The sequence below is a fragment of the Aristolochia californica genome, unplaced genomic scaffold, assembly GCF_029961685.1.
Source record: "Aristolochia californica isolate CCGP_79_NKW_82.1479 unplaced genomic scaffold, dmAriCali1.0.hap1 SCAF_9, whole genome shotgun sequence".
NCBI classification, from domain to species: Eukaryota; Viridiplantae; Streptophyta; class Magnoliopsida; order Piperales; family Aristolochiaceae; genus Aristolochia; species Aristolochia californica.
Genome location: NW_027182290.1, coordinates 32,308,953 through 32,332,230, shown reverse-complemented (window position 1 = coordinate 32,332,230; position 23,278 = coordinate 32,308,953). Strand labels below are relative to the sequence as shown.

Here is a 23,278-nt window from a genome sequence, read left to right as displayed (position 1 = left end):
CCTTTGCTACACACTAAGACATGATATTCAGCTGATTTCAACATCAACTGCGGGGATAGCTCAGTTGGGAGAAGATCTGAAGGTCGCGTGTTCGATCCACGCTCACCGCATATGCTTTTTTTATTAGGCATTTGAATGCCTTATAATAAGCTTTTACAGTGTTTGTTCAAGAGAGCGAGCTTCAAAGGTGTTGCGTCGAAGTCATTATTAAACTTGGTCGACGTGAGTCTTACACAGAGAAGCTTTCATGAACAAGATGCAACTTCGGTTACCAGTTGTCCCAAGGAAGTCGAAGCAGGCGAACAACATTTTCTCCTTTGTAAACCCAATTGGTTGGATCACATCAGTTCTGTACCAGGAAAAGTCATGATGATGTGCAAGCTTCAGTTATAGCCTCAAGGCCTCCGGTTTGGTTGTTGACCCCATCATTTAGAGTGGGCAAATGAGGCCATCTTTGGCTTCTTGTGTTTCTTCGTATTATCTTTACAAAAGATAATGTACGGTTATCAGTGAGATCAGATCCTTCAAATGATTGTGTAGAAGAATAAAACATTTCAGCATACACTTCAGCAATACAATGTTCAAGACATCTCATTACCACTTGTTTAAGAACAGGGAACAAACAACAAAGAAAACATCTATTGAACCTAGCATCATTATCCACCACCCTGAATTTTCAGAATCGTCTCTCACTACACCTCTTCTTCCACCTCAAATACAACAAATTGCATCAGTTTATGAAATCATTAAAAGAAATCAAATTCTAGGTAGTTGTCTGAACCTTTGTGCTCTGCTGCTGCAGCAGCAGCAGCAGCAGCTGGCTTTTCATTCATTGAAGTCGGAGGTGCAGGGACCTTCTCAATCTCAACCGGCTTTGGAATCTCCGGCGGGGTTGCACAACGTATCAGAGCCCAATTTACACCTTCAAAGAAAGGATGCTGCTTTATCTCAGTTGCTCCACGCTTGAAGGCCAATCTATGCTGAGGTTCCTTCACTAGAAGCCCCTTGATAAGGTCCCTTGCAGGAAAGCTCACAACAGGGGAGTCTGGGAACCTAAGAGGCTGACCAACCACATTAAACAGTGTAGCCCGGTTCCCTGACCCTTTGAATGGGGTCTTGCCAAACAAGAGCTCGTAGAGGAAAATCCCAAAAGTCCACCAGTCTACTGCACTCCCGTGGCCATCACCTTTGATGATTTCAGGTGCCAGATACTCATGGGTGCCAACAAATGACATTGAACGGGCACCAGTTGGCTCTGCAATCAACTCAGGTAACGGGCTTACCTGGTTTCCTATCTCGTTCTTAGGTTTTCTGTCCTTCTTGGATTTGCTAGAGAAGAGACGTGGAGAAAAGCATGTGGTCGGGGCAACACATGACGGTTGAATGCATGAAGGTTCAATGCAAGCTGGCTGAACACAATAGACAGGGTTCTTGCGAAAAGGGTCCGATTCAATGGATGACGATTTCACAAGTGTAGGACTGACAGCACAGCGGAGGGAAAGATCAAAGTCGGATAACATGATATGACCATCCTCCCTAACAAGGACATTTTCAGGCTTGAGGTCACGGTAAACAATTCCAAGCATGTGAAGGTACTCGAGCGCCAAGAGAACCTCTGCCACATAAAACCTACATATTGGAAACAATGAACGGTCACAAGAAGGTTAGACAAAAGATTTCAAGATAGAACTCATTCCAAGCATGCAAAAGAGGGATCAACACCAAAATTCAACATTTAATTGAAACAGTCAGCCAACTACGGCTAAACACTTCCAAAAGTAAACATTATGTGGACCAGCTGTACACTTCCAAAAGTAAACATTATGTGGACCAGCTGTATATTCCATAACCGTTTCTTCGCAATCCCTCTATTTTGTGGTAAACGACTTACACATGATTGCTGCAGCATGCAGTACTCCGTGATGAAAGACACCCTACTAACAGTTATCACCATGTCCTTAACACTACTTTAATATTGAGACAATGTAAAGCCTCTTCTTTTTCATTTCCACTAGTTTGGCTACTTGAAGATAATCCAAAAAGATTCTCCTCCAGGAGAAAGTGATTACTTCCTAATCACTACTCAGGTAATAGCCTCAAGATTCTTATGTAGGTCACTACCCAGATGAGCAGTTCATTGTCATGAAAAGAGTATTTAATATACTTTTGTTAAGAGCAGATTCATCATAAAAACAGAGTTAACACAGAACGCAAGGACAGTTGGTTGCGCTCTGACTGAGCAGATTTCATGGGCCTAGCCCCTTTCATGGGAAACTACCTCTGTTGTTAGAGTCAAGAGTAAAATTCTCTCTTTTCATTGATTGAGATAGGCAGGAGTCCTTATGGCCCATAGTCTGTAGTCTTTAAGGTATTAAAAACCCATCTTCAATATCTATTTCTCAAATGGTGAAGTTTTACCAAAAGCATGATTATCTTTAAACATAGGTGTGCAAGAAAATTAACAAACATTCAGTAAAATACTGCCACAGATAGTTTCTTCAACAGTCTTATTATTTTTCTACCACAGAGAATGCTTGCATTTTCTTCTAATCTCTCCCTACTTCAGTCAAGCAATCAATAAAACCATTCAAAAATGAAAAGTCCAACCATCATTTCACATGGAGAATAAATTGACTCATAAAAAGCAATTAAATGGTCTCCTAAGAAAGATTTCCTGTTCAGATGGTCTTGGACAACATCGAACATCTGGACAATTAACAGGTTAAAAGTTCCTCTAGTCCTGGGAGGAAGAGAATAGGAGCAACTAGAGAAAAACAAAATGTCACTTCATGATAACATGTTTGATGAAAAAAGGGAATCCAAGGAGCATTTCTTAACTAAAAGTACTCTTAGGTGCAAAAGATCTTCTAAAAGTGGCCAAGTAAATTGACATCACAGACAATTGTGGCTGAAAATTTCATTGCATTTTTTTTTTTTTTGTGTTCACTGCAGAAATAATATGCAGTCACCAAGAACTATATCAGAGAGCAAGATAGCCTCCCAATAAGAACCACAAGTGAGGAACAAGATATATTAACAATGGATGTCCAACCAAGTCATCATAAGCTACATGTGAGAGCAAGACTACTTAAAAATAAAAAAAGCGACGCATGTAAGTTGAGGAAGAGAATGGAGGATCGTACTTCACAGCCTGCTCAGTAAAATGCTTTCCTGGTTGCCTCTGACGTAAAGTATGCAAATCACCTCCAGGACAAAACTCCATTACCAAACAAGAGAACTTATCAGTCTCAAAGTGGGTGTACAAAGATGGAAGGAAAGGATGGTCCAGTGATTGCAATATTTCTCTTTCTGTCTGAGCTCTCAGTAGCTTTTTTCGGCTAGCAAGAGATCCCTTATCCATGACTTTCATTGCAAAATAAGACTTGGTTCCACTCAACTCTGATAGATATACACTCCCAATATCCCCACAACCCAGTCTCTTAAGCAACCTAAAATGGCTCAAGCCCAAAACCCCATCTCGTGCCCGTACTGCTTGGATGGCCTCCCATCTTGAATCATTTGCTTTATGAGGCTTATTAATACTGCTACTTATGCTGCTACATGTGCTTTCGTCACTCACATCACTACTTGTACTGCCCCTACATATACTGCTTTTTCCACTCTCCACAAAATCTATTCGATCACTGATTTTTGCACTTCCACTGGTTTTACTGAAACTGCTGGTGCCATCACTAACTTTAGCAGAAGCAGAGCTGTCTTTCACACTACTTTGTTCTGATATTTTTTTGTCTTGATCAACACTGCCTTCTGATGATCCAGTTATTTGAAGTTGTTCAACAGCATCTATTGGAGTTTCCAGTATGCTAGGCTCAAGACTGGCACCTTTTTGATTAGTCTTACCAGATAAAAAGATCTTCTGAAGAGGAGCTTCAACACCTGAAATGTTAGCTCCAGTTGACTTTGACAAATTCTTTGGTTGCAATGGTGAAGGCTTACGAGTATTTTTCTCTATATTCTGGCTGACAGTAGGTTTCAAATTCGGCTCTGACAAAGATTTAGCACTTATCTTTGATGCCATTGATTACAGTCTAGCTTACTCGGATAAATTGAATCTACCACACCCATTAGTCAGTCCCTCGTTTCAAATCTATGAAGTACAAATCCAATAACACACATAGTACTGAAGTTCTCATCCTCCATTGCTAAAAGTTCAGGCTGACCTTTTACCTGCAACAAAATCATGACATGCCTGATTAAAATAATCACAATGTCTAGATCTGAAAAAAGAATAAATGAGAAGGAATGTATAACCACACTAATAGTTTGGAGTTAAATTACAAAAGATTTACTGATTAAACAGTCTGATAAGAAAATGTGATCCCGCGAGGAAGTAGTATGAAAAGGTAATTATCAAAGCAACTGTCAAAGGGCCAGCAGAGACCAAACAACAATAACATCCAACAATTCAGTAAACTGCAGTTTTTTTCACAAATGCATATCAAGCACAACCACTTCTGCTGAATTCGATCAAAATGTAATACTTATGTAGAGACAATAAAACAGAGCAATTCTAAATAATTCTTTGGGGAGAACGAATGTTTATTTCAAATAATCTTCTAATTAATCAACCTTCACCACAAGGTGTCCACAGGAAACCCCACGAGAATTCCCATCCAATGAATATTTCGTCGAAGTAAAGAAAACTGTAGCACCCAGCTAGATCAAAGTGTAATATACATAAACAAACTAATCCGGTAAAGTATCAACCGACCAAGTAAAATCTCAAAAGATCCACTAACGAAAAAACAACAAGCACTGAACTTTGGAAAACAAGACATGTGAATCACAGCAAAGAGCGTTCGAGAACTCAAGATAGATCGCAGCGAAGAGCGTCCCCGTGCAGCGATCAGGAACTAAGAAACCAGCGAAGAATCGAAAACTCTGCTGGAGCAAATGAATTAATACATGTAGAAATCAAAGCGTCAACATAAAAAATGCCGCATTTTAGAACCAAAGGAACTAATAACTCGTCACATCCATCTTCTCCATCGAGGCTTCTATCTTCATCAATAAAGTCGTATTAATAATCTTAAAGAAAAAAAAGAGAAGACAAGAAGAGAGAAAATTTCTTGCTCACCTGAACCAAAATGCAAGCTTTCCAATTTAAAAAAGGTTCCAAAGACAAAAATTACTATCCACCAATCTGTATAAAAATGCATATTTTTACGAACATACAAGGGAGAAGCAAATACCATCCAAAGAATAACAATATGGAGCTTCAACTCGAGAGAAGAGGACATGAAAGGGTTGATCAAATGTCGTTTTTCATCCAACCCAATAATCAAATATGACAGCGAAAATTAATAAAAGGAAAAGACGAAAAGTACCCAAAAAACCGGATTTGGAAACGAATGCAAAGGCGGTCAGATCTCAACCGGTATCCGAAAACAGATCCAATCCGGTTAAGACCCAGATGATAAAATCCCCAAAAGAAACGACTCAAGATCATGCAAAAACTCAATGGCTGAAATCGCCTAAAGTAACCAAAAAGAAGGCTAAAAGAATACCAGGCCTTCAAAGATCAGAACTTTAGGGTTTTGCTTTGGCCAGGCAGAGGGAAAAGAGTATCACTGTACCAAGTTTCTCTCAGTCCCGATACCAGTAGTGAGAGAAGAAAAAGCTAGTGTTGAAAGCTTTGTGGGTGTGGATGATTATGTGAAGAAGAGGGGTCAAAGCTAAAGCTTAGCTTTTCCCATTCAATTATTTTCTTGACATTTTTGGTCCCCAATCCATTGGGTCTGCATCAACACATGGTCTCTTTCTCTGTCCAGTGTCTACCCCCTATATATATTTTTTATTAGGCATTTTCTCGAACAGCTCCTTGGCAACTTCCAGATTGCCATAACTGCCCCTCCTGAATTTGAATCCTTACATTGAGTCTCGGATAATGTGCTCTGCTCGACTGCTTGGAGTGGATACCCTTACATTTCCATGGAATATGGCATCAGATACCCTATACTCCATTTTCAACTCAAAATAAAATACCCAGTTTCTCCATCGCTCTCGGCAAGAAACCCAGCTTTACTACCCTTGTTTTCTCTCCCCATTCACAACTACAGCCAAATTACCTTCTTTACTCCCCTTTCCACTGCAAAACCCAGTTCCCGTAGCTTCCTTAGAGTAAATTTCAGTCTGCTCATTCAAAACATCAAACAAACTAAAAACATCGCAAACTGAAAAAATTGTGGCATGCGAGATCACTTTTAATGAGTTAAACGCACGGCAATGGTGATTAAGACTGGAGAAACTGTTCGATTTCTCCACTCTTTCTGTGCCAGTTTTGGTGAGGAATTGAAATGGGTGATTTTATTTATTGCGTGTTTAGTATTGTTTCACCAAATGGGTTTTGAAGAAGATTGGTAGTTGAGGCTGGTCTAGAGACTGTTGTGGGTCCCTTTCGTTAAGGCTCTTAATTGTGACCCTTTAATGGTGTTTGTTTGTTCCTCAAGGGATTGGGGTCACATGGTAAGCCATCATCTGGCCCATTTAACCTTGTAGATATAACATACCAGTCCCCACATGCTCCATACGTGTCATCCTTATGTCTACCCAACATTATTCAGAATTCCCTTAATTAACGGCACTTAACCCTCATTTTCATCTGGGATCAAGATCAGTTTTATTTAATTATTCGATTTTTTTATTAATAAAATTGAATAAAAATTTTACTTGTTTTTAAATAGGATGATTATATTTCGATTACCGGATTACCGTTTATTAAATAGAATGGAATTGAATAATACCTATTCTATATTCATATAAGGGTATTATTATAATTTTTATGTAATTATATAGGTTATTTTTATTATATACTTATTTACCCATTTGCTCGAATTATGTAATGGTATTATTATAATTTTTTTATATAATTATATAGGTTATTTTATTTTATTTACCTGATTTTATGGGAAAAATAAATAAAACCGAAATACCTAAAAAATAATAAAATACAGAAAAAATATAAACAAAAGGATCAAAAGTTAGGATTTAGTTGAAAAGGTTACAAGATTTGATGTGCTTCCACGTCTTCCAAGGACACCCCTACAACAAAAGGTCAAAAAAGGGGAGAACATGGGTTACATGGAGGGCATGCATTCCTCCAAAGTCCAACCCAATCACACTTCTATTTAATTAGTTTTAGGCATGCCACCTAACCCTTGGGGTAAAGGGCACCTACCCCTACCCCCCCTCTCTTTCTCTTTCTCTCTCTCACAAAAGACGTTGGCCAAGAACGATCTGACCTTTTTTGACTGGGGCCCACCAGCTCGAAAAGAGAGAGTGGTCCTGTGAGATTAAGGGTACCAGAGAAGTACATAAGATGGACCCCACTTGCATGTGTTATAACTTCTGCGATTTAATCAAATCCCAACTGTACAGAATGTGGACCCAAGGTCTCGCTTATAAAACAGTTCGTACCTACAGATTTGAATCTGTCCATCAAACCCGAGGATCACAAATCCGGTTCTTTTAATGGTTTATCCGCCCGTATCGGACTGTATTCTTTACGCGTATCGGCTTCCTCGCGGTTCCCTCAATCAGGGCAAACCTTCAGCCTTTTTAGGCTTTAAATCGTGGAATTTGAATCATTCACAGGCCGTATCGGGCATATCGTTCGTGATCTATAGATATTAAATGCGGTACCCGATACGATAAGCTGTGGGATCGCACGGCCTTGACCGAGGAGAGTTGGAACTTTCATTGAACGTGAGCCTTTCTCTTGTGGTGGAATTTTAATAAGGTCTGGGAGAGAAGATGCCCGAGGCAGATGCTTTTGGACTGACGCGCTTCCTGCTAAATTTATGCCTACGAGGACTGCACCTCGCATGCCAGCTTCAAAAGCAGTTTTGGACGACACGAACCCAGATTATAAATCTTCGGGAAAAAAAAACAAAAAAACCAACCGAAGACCACTTTTATTCCCGCGGATGGATTAAACATTTCTCACAGTGTCTTGCAGTCTGATTCGTCTGAAGCGGGAGCAGAGGTTTGAATATCGAGAATTCGGCTGCCGCTGTCTGAAGCTACAGGGTCTTCAGAGAATTAAGGAAAAAACTGTTCAAAAGTTTGGAAGGTGCAGAGAGATCTTAACTGAAATATTTCACGCGTTTAGAGTAATAAGTTCTTTTGATATTGCGGTCAAACCCTGCATCTTTTGCTCTCCGAAATTGATGGGTTAACTGTTTGGCACTTTCAGAGATCAGTCAGTGTCCTTTCACTTTCTGAGGGAGCGGCTAGGAGACAGATGCCAAACACTCCTCATCACTGTGATCTTCTTAGTTCTTCCTCTTTATTCCCTTTCGTTAATGCAATTTACTTTAATGAAAGAAAACGTCTACAGCTTCGTCTGCATAGATTTTGAGCCACAACCGGGTTTCACAGTTTGTATACCAATTTGTATTCACAGTTTCCTCTATGCATGAAACGTTACAATAGGAACTGTAACACAGTAGATGCATCAGATACCGTACATTGTAAGCTATTGAATAAATAGGCAAGATTGCAAATGACACGTTACAGGACCATATTAATTTAGTTCCCTTTTTTCCGCTCTCCTACTTTCTTCCTACGTACTATTATGACAGTTCAGCAAGGATGCGTTCACACTTTTCTTCCAAGATTTTCACTGCTTCAGTGAACAAAAGTTCGGGTGGCAATGCTCCAGTTGATTCGATAGTAACTGCCATTTGAAATAGAAAAAACATCAGCCCAAGAATCAAACTGAAGTATCAACCTTCAGAACACAAATACCATAGAAAATTGCAGTTGCAATGAGCTAGATATACAATATAATCCATGACAAAGAAAGCAAAATCATTTGGGTGGTCCTAAAGATTCATTTTCCATCAATTCTCATCACTCCCCATAATCTTGAAGAGCCATCAGCCAAAGATTCCCAAGTTGGCAGACCATTTTCTATGCATGGGAAGTAAGCTATATCATGCTTATTAATCCCACCAATCTATCTGTCATTCAGATATTCACAAAAAAAACATTTACTTACTGGATAGCTGGAGAAAATGATTTTCAGTGGGTTAATCACTTGGATCTAGTAATACTGTACTTACATATGAAATGATCTCTGACACGTCTTAGCTCCACAAATTTATCCCATCCTCCACCACTAACACATTCTCTGCAGAGTGTGCAGGTCCTAGGTCGTGCCGCAATTGCCTTCTTATGACCTGCATAGGAAAAATTATTAGGAACTTTGTCAGGAAGAAGAAACTACGAATTAGAGTAAAATTTAAAATCACATTTGAGCGAGCGAGAAGTAGCACAATAAACAACTCGTAGAACTTTGTAACGCAACAAAAAAAAAGTCCGTAGCTGCAGAGAATCAACATGGAATGGTATCCATTTCAGCCACGTACTGGAAGCTACCAAGGTTTGGAACACAAGTAGAAAAACCAATTCTAAACTTTAGGGCATCAATGGAAAATACCAAACTGCAAGTTCTCTTCTTCCTCCCTCCATAAGCATTGGGAATCTAAAACTTATCTTTCTAAGTGTTTGTTTTTTTTTAAAGTCTAGTGATGTACAACATAAGATAACATGGGATTCCCCAAAGAACATAGGGGAATGGAAGAATCGGTTGCAAGAATTTCTCTACAAACTCCTTTAGCTAGTTTATCCAAGAGGGAGCTTGTTGATCTAGGAATATGCTTCAAAGCAATCTCTCTTGAACAGGAAAGATCAATGTTAAAAGACACCCACGTATGTAGCAATGGCATGGCTAGTAAATAAAGAAAACTTTAATAAAGATGGTATAGAATTGTAATTATGCAAACTGGTGTATATCCTCTTACCTTTTTTTCCTTTTGAAGCATGTAACTTTAAGGGCATTATAGTCATTGTAAACACCTCCCCACAACTATAAATATAGCCTCAAAGCATGGGGTAGAGCATTCAAGCCTCTTCTTCTTGGCTCAAATTCGTCCATAAACCTCTCTCTCTTTTCTTCTACTTTCTCTCCCTTGGTTTCTTCTCTCCTCTCTTCCAAGAGCTAGAGTTCCACTCTTTTCTCCTTCCCTTGAGATCTCTTGTGTTAATGTGTTGGCTCTAGAAACCAACAGTCACAAATCTCATCCCGTAGGTATCTGAATCTCTAAGAGAGGGCCGAGGGTTACTATTATCGAGTTCCCTATTAGAGTATGATGGGTTACTAATTATGGGGGACTTCATAAAATGGAGTTCTTCACTTTGAGAGGAAATGACAGTTGACTCTATCAAAGGCCTTCTCAAGGTCTAATTTCAGAACTAGCCCCCTTTTGCCACTCTTTTTTTAAGCATGGTGCATAAGCTCACGAACTGGGAGTATTGAGTCTAGTATTTTCTTCCTTTCAAAAAAATTGACAAGTTGTTGTGGAGATCAAAAGCAAGGGATTGCTATAGTTGGGTTGCTAGGACTCCAGCAATTAGCTTGTAGTGACTTGAGATGAGATTATTTGACCTGAACTCAGCAAGCTTCATTGCTCCATCCTTCTTTAGCATTAAGGCAGTGAATGAGGACCCCATACTTCTTGCTATAGTTCATAGAACTCATTAAGCATGTCCATTTTGGATAGCTGCAGCTAGCCTTGATAGAATTCAGAAGTACAGCCATCAGATCCTACAGCTTTATCATTTGGAGTTGGTTTATGGCCTCCTCTACTTCTTCCATGGAGAAGCGTGCATCAAAGCTGCTCACAACTTCTTCTGCCAAGCCCTTTAGCTGCAGACTTTCAGGAAGGGTCTTCTAATCCTCTCTTCACTGTATAGTTAGGTATAGAATCTGATAAAATCATTTGTAAGTTCCTCCTTACTGGAGGTCGGGGTGCCATTGATGATAAGCAATGAGATTCTGTTTCTTCTGCGGTGGGCAAGAGGCTATGGCATAGATTAACTTAGTGCTTACATCTCCTTCTGCGGTGGGCAAGAGGCTATGGCATAGATGGATTGCACAAACTGACAAATTCAGGTCTGCTTACTTCAATTTGCTAACGATACTTTTTGTTTTTTGTGGGTCCACCATTGAGGAAGTCATCAACGTGAAGATTCTCCTCTCCAGCTTCGAACTTTTTCTGTTCAAAAGGTGAACACACAAATCTTCAGGGGAGTCGTCAGTCATCAATATCAATCACTGGCAGGTCTAACCAGTTTGCAAACATGTCGGGTTGCAGAACTTTGAGTTTCCCTTCCAGAAACCTGGGGCTCCCCTTCTTTTATGGTTGCCCTGATGAAGCTCTGTGAAACCATCCCACAAAGGATTGAGAAAAGATTAGCCTCTTGGAAAGGAATTGCTCTCTCTAGCAGGCAAATCAACTCTGATAAAGTCGACATCAGCAGGTATCCCGAATTATTTCGTTCTCTCTCCAATCCCCTGTCCAACAAGTGCAATTAACAGAATGGAAGTCATTCAATGGAAGTTCTTATGGTGGCAAGCCTCGAAAAAGTTTTGTTACACCCTAGTGAAATGGGAAGATGTGTCAATGAGCATTGCCCTAATGAAATAGATCTGGTGATTCGAAGCAGTAACAGACTGTGTGGAGGTAGGTCCTGAACTCCAAGTATGGATTTCATCCTCAGGACTGGATCACCTCTGACACCCCATCCTACAGAACATCCTGCTTTTGGAGGTCCATCAGCCAGTGCAACCAATAAATCTTTCCCCACATCAAATTTCATGCTAATTCTGGAGAAGAAATCTGCTTCTGGTCTGACTAGTGGTGGAGAAGCTCAACATTCACAGACCAATTTCCGAGACTCTTGAACATAGGGAGAAATAAGGGGGTTTCTATCTAGGATAGAAGAGATGCATGTAAATCCAATCCTAGCTGGAACCTCCAACTCAGGAGGGCTCTGAACGATGAGGAGGCCTTAGATGCAGCAGCCCTTCTACAAGCTATCGATTCATTATATCTTAAGAGTGATGGGAAGTGACTCAATTGCCTAGTCCCTTGAGTATTCTGACTTATTTCCCACTGCCTACCTCTACGAGTTCATGACTGAGAAGATCCCATTCGAATCAATGAAGAAAATTGCTTAAGTTTGGTCAGTCATGCACAAGAAGATCTTCACCTGTAATGAAGTATGGGTGTGCCCAACAGTCAATTCATTATGCAAGTTCAGCCATTCATCTGAGGAAACAGTGGGTCACTTGCAAATTCATTGTCCCTTCAGCGTCTCAGTCTGGGCTGCCATCCTGAGGAAGTTTGGAATCCAGGCGTGTCTTCCTGCTTCATTCCAAGACCAGTTTTGAGAATTGCAAAAGACTGGCCAGTTCCTCTTTAGGACATCTGTAGTTACTGTCCCTTGGCTCCTGTGGATACTCGGCAGATCATCCACATCTCCTGGAGGGCTCATAGAAAGGCTTCTCTACTCAGTACTGACCTGGGAAAGTTCCCAAAAAGGGCTTCCTCTGTCTATCTCAGTAAATAAAAAGCACTGGAAACTAGTTGCCTCTTTCCCCTACCAACAGATGGTTGCCCTAGCCAATGATGTGGAGTTTCTAATTCTTCAATCATTCAGCACCATCCTTGACACTTTTACTAATTTGTTCCATGGGAAGGGATGGGGGTTGCCAAGATGGCTGCTGGAGTGGGTGAGGGTGCTAGGAGGTATCTCTAGGGCTGAACTTGCCTTTTGTTAGCCAAAGAGTTTCACACATACTCTTCACTTGGCAATGTGTTATCTTCTATTAGAGGGGTAGGCAGAGTCAAATTTGAAGACAAGGTTAGTTCCGAACTCCAAGATTTTGAAACCCCGACTCTGACCTTGAAACCTGACCCCCCCCCCCCCCCCCCCCAAAAAAAAAATAAATAAATAAATAAATAAATAAAAAATAAACAAAAGTGGGAAACCCCTGTACTGCGTCAGTCCTCTTTTCCTCAATCTTGTCCCCACAGGTCGGGTTTGGGGAAACCTGTGCCCTACCCGAAACCCAGCCAGGGTTTTCTCCCTGTCCCATTGCCGACCTGCAACGTGAAACCACAACCCAGTTCCCATGTTTTTGGGGTCAGGTCGGGTCAGGTTCCCACAGAACCTGACGCAATAACTGCACTCCCCATGGTCCCAGTGTTTCATCCAAGCTGGGATCTACTACTAGAATCGCCTTCTAGAAAATTCTTCATGGAGTTATTGAACTTCTCTCCATTATCACTGCTTTTAAGTTTCTTTGATTGGACAAATAACTGCACTTACACGTACTTGTGTTGGCTACAGCAGGCTCAACTTCATGATGTCAATGTTTAACTATAGGATTTTTCTTAATATTTATCTATGTGAGATCCCACCAACAGGTTGACTTCATGAAGATTGTCAGTTGTCTTAAATTAGGTGATCCCAATTTGATGAATTTTCATCTAAATCAAAATTATTTTATGTTAAAGTTTTCTATGGCATCAACAAGGCTTTTTAGAAGCTTGACATGAAATTTTACATGAATTTGAAGCAAGGAAGGCCACTAGAAACTGCAGTTTCTTGACCTCGTAAGGAAATTTCCTGCTTTGAACACTATCAAGGAAAATGCCAATAACTTGCTCATTAGAAGTCCAATTAAAATGAAACTTTTTGTTTGTTAGTTAACTTATTTAATTAGAGTCTAATAATGGGCATGGGCGTCATATGTTGACTGGCTCATGTGGCATTAGGATCTGTAAAATTCCACTGTCCTGTTTGATTAATTTTGATTTGGATTTGGAATTTTCCCTGTTACTCTCAATATAGGTTCACTTATTGAATCACATCTTCTCATTGTCATTGAAAACAAACAAATAGATCACTTAAGATGTGGGGAAGCACATCTATAGTTAATTTGATTTGAGAAATAAAGTTTGGATAGTTTTCTCCCATTTTTTAAGAAGCTTTCTGGCATGTGAGCTTTTCAAGTTTTCTGGATCTCAATTTTAGTAAGTTTGCAACAAACTAAAACCAGATTGTTGTGGCCGGTTTTCCTTTTGATCGAAGAATCTTGTAAGGTTGGTTTATACTATTGGTCCATCTCACTTTTATCTCATTTCTTGTACCCAAGAAATTTCCTTCGCTAAGGGTTTTTCTTTGCTTTCTTTGGATGCCAATCTAATCCTTGGTTTGATTGTTTTCTTTTCTTGTCAAACTTGCAAACCCCCGTTTGCATCAGTGAAAGTGTGAATATCACTTTTCAGAGATAATAAAGAAAAACATATGAAGGAAGATCAATTACCATCACCAATATCTTCGATGTCAAAAACATTGACTGGGCATTTCCTTACAAGCTCCTCTGCTTTCTCATCCTCAACTTCTTGCAATAAGACAACCTACCAGAAATGAAATCTCCCAGATGCAGTCCAATGGAAAAAGATGGAATAATTCAAACTACAGTAGTTTTACAACAACAGCAAAGGAAGGTACATTTGTATTAATAATTTATTACCTCAGGGAGCATTCTGTACCACGCTGTGGCCACTGGAGACCACTTGGCATGTGTTTTGCCAACACCTTTCACTGCATGTCCTTCAAGTTCAATTTCCTGGCAGATGAAAAGATGGATTACTGTATGTTCTCATTGCAGATTCCACTTTTAAACAGTTTTGATTTCAGATGAAAAGCAGCATAAGGACAAATGAAACAGTGCACTGAGAAAGCAATAACCACTTATAATAAAGGTCCCGAATAAACAAAGACATCCATGAAAACTTTGGAACAGCACTTACAGAACTTCTAGTCATATTTCAGTTTGAACCAGGAGACACAAGCAAAGGCCCATCATAACACAACAATGAGAAATCAGGATCCACCCTCACAACATTTTTGTTTAATCAATTGGTCACTGGCCCGTGACACCAAGCCACACTTTCCATTGTCTTTTGCTTTCATTTAAAGAAGTGTACAGAAAGAGTTTTGGTCACAAAAAGAATTACAATAGGCACCCCATTTTGATGAACCATCTGTCTAACTAGTTATGCATTCTGTCTATATTCTCATATACCTGACCTGGTCCAAGCTTTGCAAGAATAATGTCTTCATCTTTGGGGCCAATTGGGTCGTTAGAAAACTCGGGCATTGAATCTTGGCTGCAACTGAATTTTGTGTATGTCTGAGGTTTTGCAGATGGGTTTGTTGATTCCAGTTGCAGTTCACTTCCATTTGGCAACCATTTAAGATCTTTGGACAACACTGCAACAAGTGAAATTGTTAGAACTTGACCGAGAATTGAAAGGGAGAGGTGAGGAGAAGCTTCATATGGTCAAGATTTCATTGCACACAACACATACCCTTTACACGAGGTCCACCCTTTTTACAACTCACATGCAGCTTGAAGACAATTGTATTCTTTTCATTTGCAGTATCATTTTCTATAAATAAAAATAAAATAAAAAAAAACTGGTTAGCACATAACAGGCAATAGAAACAAAAGAAAGAATCATATTACAACCAACGGGATATGCAAGCAACCTGAAAAGTTCTCAAAGAGCCTGGGATCTGCTTTGATAGGAATAAGGCCCAACCTATGAGCCAAAACCTCATCTTGGACAACAGAAGTATTATTTGCAATGAGAACCTTTTCAATTGCCATCGTGGGTATCTGCAGAGGAATAAAGATGAATACAAATAAAAAATATGCTTAAGTTGCATCGAACATACATATTAACCATCAAATAGAAATTAATCCACGTCATAGTATAACAGAGTAGGAGCAGATCTTGTATAAGAGACTAACGACTGCAAGAATAGCATGGAAGTGACCAAGGCATCCAGGGGCAAGCAAACAAAATAGACGTGTATGCCATTCTATTCTGATTAACCAACCATATTCAAGATAGTCCTTCAAAAACTGCTCTCAGTCAGTTTATCACTTTGATCAAGAGATGCAGTGTTTACCATCACGATTTTCTCATTTAACCACCAATTGATTATCATATGTTAATAGCAATAACTCCCATGTGTGTCAATGACCTATTGCTCTGGACTGGCTCATCAAACTGAACTGTTTTCTTTAAAATTTCTCACTTTATTTTCTCTCTTGTGTGAGTTTGTGTGTGTGAAACTAGATCAACAATATAATTGAAATAAAAAACAAATAGAAAAACTATTCCTAAGATGCATACACACATTATATACAAGAGACACACACATAGGATGCCGTACAACAAGGTAAAGCAATTTAAACATGTGTAAACGCGTGTGGGCTTTTCAAGAACATACCTCGGCAATAAGGATCCTTCTAAATGCGTTGGCTAGAGCAGCATCAATTCCAATCATGTCAAATTCCAATTCCATCCCATCATCTGATAATCGAACCACTTCAACCTTAAAATTATTGGAGAAGTTGCCCAGACGTAAGCTATTGTCCACTCCCATTGATGCATAAGCTCCAGAGTATTGAATACTTTCTGCCTTAAAACACAAATAAGTTTAGTAAAAAAAAAGACGACTATAAAAAAATCAAGAAATGGAGCAGAGCACCGAAATCACACGACAGCCCAATTAGGAAGCAGACAATCACAAAAGCTCCAACAAAATGGTAGTTTCAGCATGAACAAGTACAGAACAATTTTTTTTGAGAATAACAGTGAGCAACATTAACTTGCTCATTTAGGCTGACATGACCTAAAATTCAGCCCCCTTGTTCATATTAACTTGCAGTCAGAAAAGGTCCAATGGTATGCTGCACGGATGTATTTTTTACATGGTTTATACCCGTTTTATAAGCAGCAGTAAATTACAGCTAGAGACTCGGTTTGGACAAAGTTGGGTACAGTTTCGCTTTTGACTAAAATAAGACATCTTATAACCGAAGCAAAAAAAACCTAAATACCAGTATGAAAAACAAATGTTTGTAATTACTCACAATCTACATCGATTTTCAAGCAGATACAAATATTTCAGGAGATAAGAGGACAGGGAATAGTAACAAAACAAATACTGAAGAGTGGAAAAGAAAATTAAAGCAGATGAAGCAAATAAAACTCACATGTAATGGCGCGTCGGCTGTACAGATAACACGAGTCCTCTGAACTTCGAGGTGCGGTGGTAGTTGACCTTTAGGCACATCTGGCATGTCCAAAACTGATGAGCGCCGCATTATTGCACGGTTGGAGCTTCGATTTTCCGGTTCAGTATGCTTCAAGAGCAGGACAACAGCAAACAGCAGTGGGGGCTTAACCTTCACAGGAAGCGGCCAGGAGTGAGTGTAGAGATTTTTTTATTTTCAGCGGGAAGGCTTAACTGTAATGTTTACGGCGAGGAGACTGGACGGGTATTCCGCAGTTTATGTAACGTAAATCAATGTCATAAAACCCTACCTGGACACCGACCCGGTGAGTGATCAAGTCCGCCGAGTTTTCTATGTAAACTAAGGAGAGGAGGTCGAGGACTGGAGACCATGAGTTGGAGCAAATAGTGCCCAATTGCTATGTAATGATCTTATTAGTTTTTATTAATGTTACTTATTTGTATGAATACTTTTGACTTTTGTACTAATTTTATAAAAATATTTTGTTTTATTCATTTATTTACCCGTTTACCCAATTATCAACAGGCATTCGGGTAAACAAACGGATAACGGAATAGCTTATTCCGTTTCAATCAAAATGGGTAACGAAGTAAGTAAAAGAGAAACAAAAATAGGTAACAAAATATTTCTTGGTTGTTTCACCTGTTACCTGTTTACAGCAAAGAGCGTTCGAGAACTCGAGATAAATCGCAGCAGAGAGTCCCAGTGCAGCGATCAGGAACTAGGAAACCAGCGAAGAATCGAAAACTCTGCTGGAGCAAATGAATCAAAGCGTCAACATAAAAAATGCTGCATTTTAGAACCAAAGGAACTAATAACTCGTCACAGCCATCGAGGCTTCTATCTTGATCAATAAAGTCGTGTTAATAATCTTAAAGAAAAAAAAGAGAAAACAAGAAGAGAGAAAATTTCTTGCTCACCTGAACCAAAATGCAAGCTTTCCAATTTAAAAAAAGGTTCCAAAGCCAAAAATTACCATCCACCAATCTGTATAAAAATTACGAACATATAAGGGAGAAGTAAATACCATCCAAAGAATAACAATATGGAGCTTCAACTCGTGAGAGGAAGATATGAAAGGGTTGATCAAATGTCGTTTTTCATCCAACCCAATAATCAAATATGACAGCGAAAATTAATAAAAGGAAAAGACGAAAAGTACCCAAAAAAAAACGGATTTGGAAACGAATGCAAAAGCCGAAAACAGATCCAATGCGGTTAAGACCCGATGATAAAATCCCCAAAAGAAACGACTCAAGATCATGCAAAAACTCAATAGCTGAAATCGCCTAAGGTAACCAAAAAGAAGGCTAAAAGAATACCAGGCCTTCAAAGATCAGAACTTTAGGGTTTTGCTTTGGCCAGGCAGAAGTTTCTCTCGGTCCCGATACCAGTAGAGAGAGAAGATAAAGCTAGTGTTGAAAGCTTTGTGGGTGTGGAGATTTTTTTTTTCAGCAGGAAGGCTTTAGTGCAATGTTTAAGGCGAGGAGACTGGACGGGTATTAAACCCTAAACCCTACCTGGACACCGACCCGGTGAGTGATCGAGTCCGCCGAGTTTTCGATGTAAACGAACCAATGAGTTGAGGACTGAGACAATGAGTTGGGAAGCCTCTCTAGTAGCAAATAGTGCTCAATAGACGTAGGGTATTAACCAATTATCCGCTTGTTTCTACCGTTTATCAGATTCGGGTAATTTTACTCCTTTACCTATTTACAATTTATTAAATTAAATGATACAAAAAATAGTTACTCAATTTATATGATTACTTAATAATATTTAAAAATAATTTTATAATTTTATAAAAATATGAAAATTCATTTTGAATTTTGGACCTCAACATCCTATTGTTCATGGTGTTTCACGTTCAATATTGGAAATGAATAGAGAAGTGTTGAAACGAGTCGAACATGCGAAATCACATATTAGATCACTTTTAGTGTGAAATGAAACTACTAACATCGATTTGGCCCCTATGAGGTGGAGGTCTTGTTGCACAACATGAGTCGCGTAAAAGGTGGAGTAGTTAAACAATTGAATTTCTTCCTTACCTTACAATTTTTTAGGGACTTGGGGGGGGGGGGGGGGGGGGGGTTAGTCCGTCAAATAGATTTTTCAAGTTCAAGTTTATGTCCAACATGAAGATCATGTTAGTTATGTACACGAAGATCATTTTCGCACTTGGTGTTAGTTTTGACGACTTCATGTGCACTGGAAAACAGTTTCCAGTGTTATTGCCCCAACGTGAGAAAAACATAAAAAATAAGAGAATCTCTAAACCTTTACAGTGCACTTAATTATAACATAATCCTTAAACCCCAAATTAGGTAAAACAACCATTATTACTACACGAATAAGTTATTTAATATATAATAATATATTTATTAATTGAATTAGAAATTTTATTGTGCATTAATATGGTAATTACATGAGCCAATGAAATACGTATATGATTAATTACAAATAATAAATAAATAACGTTATAAATAAAAAAACGAAAGTAATACGTTAAGTTATTAATTTATTAATAACATATGATATACTTTAACCTAAAAATGAATAATTTAAGAGAAAAAATTGATCTAATCATAACTTTAACACACTATATATTTGTACATAATATATTTTATGTATTATTAATTAATAATATATTATCACAAAATTTAAAACCATTGGTTTAATTAACTATAGCAATCGGATAATTATGCCAAAATAATTTATCAAATATTTATTTTAACAATATTTTAATTATGACTATTAAATCACTATTTTAATATAGTAATTGTAAAATAAAAATAATTATTTTATAAATAAAAATTATAAATTAATGATTTTTATGAAGATAGTTTAATTTTTCCTAACTTAGGAAAAATTAAACATCTTCATCTTCCTCAGCAGTGAGCCAGTGGGCAATGGCGATGGCGACGAGGACGGGCTAGGCAAAGGCGACGGCAGCGGGCAATGCCGACAGAGGCGGCGTTTCGACGGTACGCCGAGAGGGAGAAGAGAGGGAGGCCGAGAAGCTTTGCAATAGAGCTCGACCTCCCGTACTCTGCGGGAATGAGAGAGGGCTGCGGGAATGGAGACGAGAGAGGGTTGCGGGAATGGAGACGAAAGAGGGAGCAGAGGAATGGAGACGAGAGAGGGAGCAGAGAATGAGAGAGGGCTGCGGGAATGCAATGGCAGAGAGGTGTGTGACAGAGAGAGCCCCGCGCGAGAGTCATGTAGATGATTCTCAAAATCGGGCGGAAAGCGCTTTCCGCCGTTTGCTCTTGGGACATGAACTCCTGAGTCATGTATGTTCATGTACATGACATGAATTTCGGCGCCCCCTAACAACACCAGGACATGAACTGTGTAATACGCATGAAGATCGTGTCCTGAGTCATGTGCACTAACCCCCCTCTTAAGGGAGAAGGTGGTGAAGGTGGCCTTGTTATCCACACACTTTTAGTCGAGAGGAATATATTAGGTCTTATAAAGATAAACTTATAAGAAGGGTGAATAGGTTTATCAAATTTGAAAGACTAATTCAATATTTTAATTTATTTAAAGTACAATTCAATTAGTAAATAATACACCGATATTTTTATAATGATTCAACATCTATGTTTGGATTGGTAATCCACTCCCAAGGTTTAAAACTAAATGATATTTACAACAACAAACCCAAGTGACCAAATTACAACACCAAAAGATCACATTTGTGCTGCATACATCCATTAATTCCATGTTCACCTTATTAATAACTAGGACCAGGGTTCTACAATTTATGAGTGTTGTGGGAAAAAAAAACACTTTCTAAACTAACAATACTGAAGCTGAGCAACTTAAATAATTTGTAAGCGAAATAGCTGTAATAGATTTTGGAATCCCATGGAAAATAAAAAAATTGACCATTATTATTCATAAAAATAGTTAGTGAAAAGAATAATTTTATCATTATCTCCTTTTTTACTAACTATTTTTGGGAATAATAATGGTCAAATTCTCATTTTGCCATCAGAAACCACTCCAAAATTTTCGCCGCATGTTGCTTTGAACTACAGATATTAATAATCTAAAGAGACGATAAAAAGCATCAAATATCTTCAGCAGGCGGCGTACTACCATTTTCATTAATTCAAAACCCTCAGCTTAGCACTTTTATCTTCAAGCAAAATAATGATCGCCCACAACTACTTCATTCACGACGGAACTTAGGCAATATATTAAGCGGCCAAGGTTGATGTGTCATTTTGGACAGTACATAAGTACAGTTGATCGGTCAAAGTTGAGTATTTTTTATATTAAGTTTGAAAATTAGTTATTTCTGTTAATATTTGTTAAAAATACGTAATTTATTAAAAATCTCTTTATTTTATTTAAGATTTAACATAGACTGATAACGAGAATTCCACACAAGTACGACCCTCCATGGGGGGGCGTGAATTAGTGCTAGAATAATCCATTTCAAAGAATCATCTAATCTAATATGTAAAGATTGCAAGAATTTAGATGCAAGAAGGGGGGACTTGGTAGCCTGAAGAAATCCCTTCCACGTTGGAGCATGTCGATACGGAAGAATCGCCTTCCCGTCCAAAGTAATCCAAGTCGATGTCGCTAAGTTTCACGTTCTGGCATGGCACTCCCTTACTGCATAAGAGATTCACCGCCACCTTTGATGCTGAGCTCCCTCTTATGTTCTCGAACACTACGTTGCTTATCTTCACGCGCGACGGAGACTGCATTCATCCAACAAAACAGGATCAGAGCTGCAATAGATAGATGCTTGTTTTTTAGAGAGAGAATTTTTTATTCTTTTGACGTGGTTGCATCTCATACCTTCAGATCGCAGGAAGAATATGGGCAGTATTGTTGATCGATAACGATGGGATTCCGGACATTTTTCATGACCAGATCCTCAAATGTGAAATTGGTTGCGGAGCTATGAGCGGGAGAGCTTGGCCATGTCTTGATTCGGATGCCATTGTCGGTGTTGGTGAAGGTGCAGTTCTTGACCGTCAGGCCGACCACGTCGCCTTCGTTGGGGTCCCTTCCGAGGCTCCCCACGCTAATGCCATGGCCGGGGCCACAGAACACATTGGAGATGTAGATGTTGGAGTTGCCGGGTCCTATCGAGACACAGTCGTCGCCGGTGCCGATGACGGAGCGGGAAATTCTGATATCACTGGAGAGAGCAATGTGAATTCCGTCCGTGTTGGGGCTGTCCGCAGGTGCGGAAATTTTGAGGGCCTGAAGCTTGACGTTCTTGGAAGCGAAAATCATCATGTGAAAGAACTTGCTGTCTATTGAGGATATCCCTCGGACTGTTGCATTGGTGACAAAGCTGAATCTCAATGACTGTGACGAAAAGAAGGAGAGAAATTGAAAAGAAATTAGCAAAGAAGATAAGGTCAAGCAGAATTTATTGTTGAATCTAGGGAGAGCTTACAGTGGGTAGAGGCTGGCACTTTTGGCCATTGGAACATTTATTATGCGGCCATGCTCGAGCGCCTTGTCCGTCGAACTTTCCGCCGCCGGTGATCATCAATCCGTCAATGTACTGAAAGTCGATCCAGCCATCAGAAGTAAATTTGTTAAGATCAGGAGCCTTGACCATCCCTTTGACCTGTAAAACCATGGGACTTTTGCACGGTCCTTTGAGCACCACGGATCCCACCATGAAATTCCCTTCCGGGATGAAAACCCTACTCGTCCCTTCCCACTCACAGGCAGCTTTCCACGCATTCATCAACGCCTGTAGCATTTACACAGAACCATAAACCATTTAATTCCAAAATTCACGGTCGAATCACACATATCTATTATCAATCAAGATGAAGAATGAGGCTATGATTAATTACCTTGCTGCAGTCCGTTTTGCCGCCAGGAATCGCTCCGAAGTTTTTCACGTTAAAAACTTTGAGATCAAAAGCATCAGCTTCAGTCACCCAGTTGAACAGAAACAGAACACAAACAGCGCAGAGAATTGAGCGTGAACCCATATCTTTCACTCAGAAATGACACGATAAATCCACAGGGTAGAGACAAGCTAGCCTAATCTTTCTTCCCTGGTTTAGGTAATGTAGTCTTGTCGTCTCTTGGAAGTTGATTTGTGATTTCAGTCACGCTTCTCTGCTTGTTGAAGAGGATTGAATGCTGTAGATGGTAACACTGGGTCTTTATAGCGTCTTCAGTTGTACATGGATGCCTTTTGCTTCTCCGGGAAGTATTTCGAACCACGACGAATGCATTTCCACGTTATTACCAGAGGTGTTTCTATTTGCTCAGACGGTTCTAACT

General features: G+C 39.3%; 3 protein-coding genes across 10 annotated transcripts; all 3 read right to left on the bottom strand.

The window, feature by feature from the left end:
- Positions 1–532: 532 nt before the first annotated feature.
- On the bottom strand, positions 533–5,757 carry LOC137940119 (serine/threonine-protein kinase D6PKL2-like). Of its 5 annotated transcripts, none has more exons than XM_068785045.1 (3): positions 5,529–5,757; positions 3,144–4,188; positions 533–1,629 (listed from the first exon to the last, which is right to left on the bottom strand). In XM_068785045.1, exons 2-3 carry the CDS (start codon positions 4,037–4,039, stop codon positions 747–749), a joined length of 1,779 nt encoding a protein of 592 aa, XP_068641146.1. In that variant the 5' UTR covers positions 4,040–4,188; positions 5,529–5,757; the 3' UTR covers positions 533–746. The 5 variants fall into 5 exon arrangements, with proteins under 5 accessions (XP_068641146.1, XP_068641150.1, XP_068641148.1 ...); XM_068785049.1 differs by having other exon boundaries at positions 5,598–5,757; XM_068785047.1 differs by lacking the exon at positions 5,529–5,757 and adding an exon at positions 5,349–5,470.
- A 2,630-nt stretch (positions 5,758–8,387) lies between these two features.
- Positions 8,388–18,454, bottom strand: LOC137940982 (uncharacterized). 4 transcript variants are annotated; one of them, XM_068786144.1, is made up of 12 exons: positions 18,316–18,454; positions 17,914–17,980; positions 17,643–17,745; positions 16,952–17,143; positions 16,183–16,374; positions 15,433–15,562; positions 15,252–15,332; positions 14,966–15,153; positions 14,411–14,506; positions 14,201–14,294; positions 9,087–9,203; positions 8,388–8,698 (listed from the first exon to the last, which is right to left on the bottom strand). In XM_068786144.1, the coding sequence occupies exons 4-12, from the start codon at positions 17,060–17,062 to the stop codon at positions 8,595–8,597; spliced, it is 1,113 nt and encodes a 370-aa protein (XP_068642245.1). In that variant the 5' UTR covers positions 17,063–17,143; positions 17,643–17,745; positions 17,914–17,980; positions 18,316–18,454; the 3' UTR covers positions 8,388–8,594. The 4 variants fall into 4 exon arrangements, with proteins under 4 accessions (XP_068642245.1, XP_068642246.1, XP_068642244.1 ...); XM_068786145.1 differs by having other exon boundaries at positions 17,636–17,742; XM_068786143.1 differs by having other exon boundaries at positions 17,643–17,742.
- A 3,032-nt stretch (positions 18,455–21,486) lies between these two features.
- LOC137940794 (exopolygalacturonase-like) lies at positions 21,487–23,229 on the bottom strand. The gene is made up of 5 exons (XM_068785921.1): positions 23,187–23,229; positions 22,840–22,982; positions 22,428–22,733; positions 21,818–22,336; positions 21,487–21,717 (listed from the first exon to the last, which is right to left on the bottom strand). The coding sequence occupies exons 1-5, from the start codon at positions 23,227–23,229 to the stop codon at positions 21,487–21,489; spliced, it is 1,242 nt and encodes a 413-aa protein (XP_068642022.1).
- Positions 23,230–23,278: the final 49 nt, after the last annotated feature.